The sequence below is a fragment of the Sorex araneus genome, chromosome 4 (assembly GCF_027595985.1).
Source record: "Sorex araneus isolate mSorAra2 chromosome 4, mSorAra2.pri, whole genome shotgun sequence".
Lineage (NCBI taxonomy): Eukaryota > Metazoa > Chordata > Mammalia > Eulipotyphla > Soricidae > Sorex > Sorex araneus.
The window spans coordinates 43,024,877-43,031,251 of NC_073305.1; the positions used below are offsets into that span (position 1 = coordinate 43,024,877).

A 6,375-nucleotide genomic window follows, 5' to 3' on the forward strand; every position below is an offset into this window, starting at 1 on the left:
AGAGTTGATATTCAAAACAAAACCAAACCCCACTGTGTACTTGATGTTATTTCTAGTCCATAATATATAAACAGATGAATCAAACAGCAATTGTACTTGCCAGATGAAGTGAGAACTATTTCTTGGGCCCTGGTGGAATTGAGGGACCTTGTTGGGAACACTGGGGTGGGAACTTGTGGGAAATGAGAGAGTGTTTAAGGAAGCAAGTAGAGGCTTAGAACTTGGCAGATGGGGGACTGAGTCACCCCTTCATCTTGGGAATCCTCCTTCTCTGTTAAAGGCTCTTATCTCACCTCTAGTCCTTATTTATTTTTCCTCTGGCAGGGGTTCTAACTTTTAGGAAAGTAGTCCACTGAAATGGTATTGATGTGATGTGTGTACATGTGTGTGCACACATTCACATATGACTTGTGATTGGACACATGGAGTTGGGAGTGTGCATGTGTGAAGGGAGGGTGTATGTGTGTGAATATGTGAGTGTGTGCATGGATGGTGAAGGTATTAATGTAGACATATTCATGTGTGTTTGAACATACCCATTTAGGGCATGTAACTGGATGTTTCCATTTGTGTGTGTGTGTGTGTGTGTGTGTGAGTATAGGTTTCATTGGTGTATGATCTGTACTGTTGCACAGGACCCAGGCTTCTGCTTGACTTAATGCCCTGCTATCTTTACATTGTTAACAGGGTTTTGGACAAAGGGTCTCTGATAGCCACTAAGATTATTCTAATGTTTATGTCTGTCCCTATGTGAGATTGTAAGAACATATGTGTATCTGTGTCATTGCTTCTGGAGTGAAGAATCCATAGTTTTAAGAAGACTCAAAGGTTGGACCCAGAAAATTTTCAGAGCCCCTGAGGGACCTTTATGGGAAGACAGAATAAAGAAGAGAACAATCAGAATTCTTCTCATAGTTGATTAAAAAATCTGTGCCCCCATCAGTGGACCCCAAACACAGTTTCCTGTTCCATCAGAGCTTTCTTCCATCCTATAACTGCCCATGTACTCACATTTATCCTCCAACAATAGGTAAGTTTGTGAGAGCAGGAACCACATATGACTTACTCACTTACGCTATTTTTACCATGAATGAAAATGACATAGTACGTGATGTATTGAATGATCTCAACAAACATTCATTGGATAAATAAACCTGTTTCAATCCATGCAGATGCTCCAAAAATTCTTTCTTACTACCCATATGATTTATTTTGTCATATCATAGACTTTTGGGATTGGAAGGGTTAAGTGTTCCATGCCACTACGATCAGACAGAAACTAAACTAATTGTAGAAACTAATTCTAAAAACTAATTCCTTGACCTGGTGCCATTTTGTCTCTCCTTGCAGTCCTATATGCCTGATGAACTCAGTGATGATTACTCCTGGACCATACCAACTCTGGAACATAACCAGAGTGAAAGTGGCATCGACTATTTCTGCATAAAAGACCATGTCAGGCAGTTTGCAAGCTACTTCATCCCACTCTTTTACACGTTTGTGTTCATCCTGGGTGCCTTGGGCAATTTTCTGGTCATCCTCGTCTACTGGCGCTGTAAAAGACCGAAGACCATGACAGACACATTTATTTTTAATTTGGCCATTGCTGACCTGCTCTTTCTTCTCACTCTTCCCTTCTGGTCTATTGCTGCTGTCGAGGGGTGGATATTTCAGTCCTTCATGTGCAAAATGGTCAATAGCATGTACAAGATAAACTTCTACAGCTGTGTGCTGCTGATCATGTGCATCAGTGTGGACAGATACTTCACCGTTGCTTGGCCTATAAGAGCACAGACTTGGAGGCAGAAAAGACTTCTGTATAGCAAGATGGTTAGCGGTGCTGTTTGGGTGGTGGCAGCCACACTCTGCATCCCCGAGATCCTGTACAGTCAAATCACAGAGAAATCTAACATGATCCTCTGCACCATGGTTTATCCTGGAGGTGAGAGTACCAAACTGAAGTCTGCTTTCTTGACCTTGAATGTCATCCTAGGATTTTTCCTTCCCCTTATGGTCATGGTTTGCTGCTATGTGCTCATAATTCATGCTCTCAAACAAGTCAAGAATTCATCCAAATATAAAGCCCTCAAGGTGACCATCACTGTTCTTACTGTCTTCATCTTGTCTCAGTTCCCTTACAACTGTGTTCTATTGGTACAGACCATTGATGCCTACAACAACTTTCTTTTCAACTGCACGATTACCATTGGAATCGACATCTGCTTCCAGGTCACTCGAAGCATTGCCTTTTCCCACAGTTGCCTGAATCCTGTTCTCTATGTTTTTGTGGGTGAGAGATATCGTCAGGATCTTGTGAAAACCCTAAAGGATTTGGGTTGCAGCAACCTCGCTCGGTGGGTTTTATTTACAAGAAGAGAGGGAAGCTTGAGGCTCTCTTCCCTATCGCTGGACACAAGCTCGGGACTGCTCTCCTGAGGGGTCTTCTTGCTGAGGGGGCGGGGGGGAAAGAGCAATTCCTCTAGAAACTATGATCTGAATAGATACAGTCTCCCTGAAGATGGGACCAAAGGGAAACCAAAGAAGAAAAAGAAGACAGCAAAGAAAAGAAAAAACAATAATACAGCCGTGTTGGAATGGACTGGGTAACCTGGGAGATCTCTCCAGAGTTCCTAGAGGCAATGACTTCCGATACTAAGTCCAGACAATGACAATGGGCTGATGACAGGGAACTTGATTCTCCCAAGAGAACAGTAGAGTTTACTAATTCACCTTTGGTTGGGCTCAGGGATGTGGGTTACCTAGAAACATTCATGATTGTCTCGGAAACCTTTAAGAATAAGTTTTGTTTCTGTTTAGAAAGCTTGGAGATGCTGAGTTTGTGTCCCCCTGAAACTTTATGTTGCCCCGCAACCTTTGATCTTCCTTGTGGGCCCTCGTCCCCTTACAGTTTGCCCACTTTGCCTCTATATAATTATTACTTGGCCTGAATAAAATTGTCAATTAACCACCAGTCATTGGCCCGCGTCTATTAATTCCCAGTTGGTAGCTTGTGTTCTTGTCTAGGAACTATCAGTCTTAGACCAGGTTCAAATGGCTTGTCTCTCCCAGGTACCCCATCACCGTGAGACGGTGACAAGTGGTGCCTGAACAAGGACCTAGATGATGTTAAGAAACAGTGACAATCGGCGCTGGAGCGATAGCACAGCGGGTAGGGCATTTGTCTTGCATGCAGCCGACCTGGGTTCGATTGCCAGCATCCCATATGGTCCCCTGAGCACCACCAGTGGTAATTCCTGAGTGCAGTGCCAGGAATGACCCCTGTGCATCATCGGGTGTGACCCAAAAAGCAGAAAAGGCAAAAAAAAACCCAAGAAACAGTGATACTGGAAGCCCCCACATAATGTGCTAAGTGGGGAAATGGGACAAAATCAGTGCAGAGCTAAGCCCTTTTTAGAAAGGGCAAAGAATAATGTATAAAATGTACTGAGACCGGCCCCTCCCACCGCCGAGATGTGATCCCGGGGCCGCACGCATGTGCGGCCTCTCCGCAGCTGCAAGAGCGTGAATCCAGACCCAGCAAAACCTCTTTCGGCATGGGCAACTCCTCACAGAATGTCTCCAGTCTGAGAACTAAGCCTGGGCCCCTTGCCCGCCCAGGAGGGGAAAGGTGTTTCTCTCTCTCGCCTCTTTCTCTCCAGGGATGAAGGGCGCGGTGTCCGCCATATTATGATGACCACAGATTTGGTTTTCAAGCCTGCATTGATCCAATATCTGGAAGAAATCTCCCTGGACTTAGTTGTTAAAGTACAGAAATTTAAAACCGTGCGGCCGCTACTGCGGCTGCGCGACCTCATTTGTCTTCACAGTATGTCTGAATCTAGTGGGGTACTCCTAACAACAGTAGTGAGGTTTGTGTTGAAATATTGAATGTAACCAAAGTAAACAGAAAGTAAAATGAAACTTGTCAGTTACAAGGCGGGGGGGGGGCGGGATGGGAGGTGTACTGTGTGTTTTTTTTTTTTTGGTGGTGGTATATGGGCACTGGTGAAGGGATGGTTGGTTCAGCATTGTATAACTGAGACCTAAGCCTGAAAGCATTGTAATCTTCCACATGGTGATTTAATAAAATAAAATTTTTATTAAAAAAAAACCGCACTGAAACAATGGCATCAGTAAGTGCTGTGATAAAAGTTTTGGAAGGAAAAGTTATGGAAGAAGAAGTTAAAATTGAAACTGAAAAGGTTCTCACATCTAAGACCCTAACATTTAGAAGACCTCCTCCCACTGGTTCTCAAATTTCACAGAGCTTCATAGCAATTAGATATTATTCTAGTTTGAAAGATGAGGATGGATACCCAAAACTCCCTGTAGCACTGTAGCACTGTCATCCTGTTGTTCATCAATTTGCTCGAGCAGGCACCAGTAACGTCTCCATTGTGAGACTTGCTAGTTTTTGGCATATCAAATACTCAATGGGGAGCTTGCCAGGCTCAGCCATGCGGACAGGGATACTCTCGATAGCTTGCCAAGTTCTCTGAGAGGGACGAAGGAATTGAGCCCAGGTCAGCCTCGTGCAAAGCAAACGCCCTACCCGCTTGCTATCGCTCCAGCCCTGGCAAGAATTTCCCCAATCAAGTTATTTTTGGAGACTTGTGCCTGGTGATTCTAAGCTGCCAGAGAAACGAAAAAGCAGAAAAGCTGGCCAGTGAGTGCTGGCACCTTGCTGCTCTCACACCAGTGGCCTCTTCACCTGACTCCTACTCCCTTCCAGAGGGATTGCTGCCAGGCTAAGCCATCAATTCCATCTCTCTCTCAGGCCTGCTAAAAGGCTGCCGGTCACAAGCCCATGGTCTGATAAGAAAATGTTGCTTGTCTGGGGCTGGAACGATAGCACAGCGGGTAGGGCGTTTGCCTTGCACATGGCCGACCCGGGTTCGAATCCCAGGATCCCATATAGTCCCCTGAGAACCGCCAGGAGTAATTCCTGAGTGCAGAGCCAGGAGTAACCCCTGTGCATCTCTAGGTGTGACCCCCCCCCCCCCAAAAAAAGAAAATGTTGCTTGTCTACCTCAGGATCAGGAAAGCCGAAGAGGATAATGTCTTAGATTTATAATGATTTGGCCACGATCTAATTTGTCAGCCACATACCAGTAGAGCTCTCTACTTCCCTGAGAAACAGACTGGGAGCAGAGTGTGGGGGTAGGGAAACACTGGGTGGTCGCAATCACCCAAGGGATTCAATTCATCCTGGAGACATCCTGTCTTTCTTTTTTTTTTTTTTAACTTTTTATGAAATCACCATGTGGAAAGTTACAAAGTTCTCAGGTTTATATGTCAGTTATACAATATTCAAACACCCATCCCTTCACCAGTGCCCATATTCCACCACCAGAAACCCCAGTATAACCCCCGCCCCCACCCCCTACCCCCTACTGTATAACTAATGAATTTCACTTCATTTTTTCTTTACCTTGATTACATTCCATAATTCAACACAAAACTCACTATAGTTGTTGGAGTTTCCAACCAAGAGAGACAGACCTACTACATTTGATAATTAGTTTTTCATTGCTGGAAATGAAGAGATATGTAGCCCCACTACTACAAGTACATAACTCTCACTCTCTCTTTTTTTTCCCTTTTTCCTTTTCCCTTTTTTTTTTCTTTTTCCCCCTCATCTCCCTTCCCTCGCCTCATAGTATGGTGTACGCCATGCCGCGTCCGCCAGCGTGGGGCTTTTGCTTAGTTCACAGTCCAGAGAGGTGGCTGCTACATTAAAAACCTTCAAAATTTCAACAAAAACTTACTGTTATTATTTGGAGTTTCCCCCCCAAGTCAGACCTGTTCAAAAGGAACCGTTTCACATTGCTGACAATTATAAATGTTAAGTCGCGCGGACGCGGCAGCGTCTGCGAGGTTTTGGATTTCTGTATAAAGTCCAGGGAAAATTGTGCCAGAAATTACATAGCTCATCTCACAGTCCCAGTGCATTGCTGTAAGAAGTCTCTGAATTCAAAGTCTTTAGGCGCAGAGGGTCCGATTCTCGCTCAGCGGCTCTGGATTTATCTGGGCCGAGGGCGTGCCGGTTACGCCCCCTTCCCATGAGTTCCTGGGAGCCCCAAAAGTAAAAACCGAATACCTCTGGGTTTGGAGTCACAGAAGATGGCGCCTGCCACGTGGGTGCTGCCAGGCCGCCGCTTTCCATGCAGGAAGACAGGGTGGGGGGGGAAAAATTCCCCCCAGTTGTAGCCCAGTTCGCAGTCCCAGTGCATTGCTATCGGATGCTGCGCTGGATGCCCGAATGTGTTACATCTCTGGAATCAAGGTCTTTAGGCGCAGAGGGTCCGATTCACGCTCAGCGGCTCCAGATTTATCTCCATCCTGTCTTTCTTGACCCACCTCAGCCGCCCTCCT

General features: G+C 45.4%; 1 protein-coding gene across 1 annotated transcript; it reads left to right on the forward strand.

The window, feature by feature from the left end:
• The first annotated feature begins 1,356 nt into the window (after nucleotides 1–1,356).
• On the forward strand, nucleotides 1,357–2,436 carry CCR9 (C-C motif chemokine receptor 9). The gene has a single exon (XM_004614523.1). The coding sequence runs from the start codon at nucleotides 1,357–1,359 to the stop codon at nucleotides 2,434–2,436; it is 1,080 nt and encodes a 359-aa protein (XP_004614580.1).
• Nucleotides 2,437–6,375: the final 3,939 nt, after the last annotated feature.

Coding starts and splice junctions, on each gene's coding strand:
- CCR9 (XM_004614523.1), top strand. CDS start 1,357: ATGCCTGATGAACTCAGTGATGATTACTCCTGGACCATACCAACTCTG.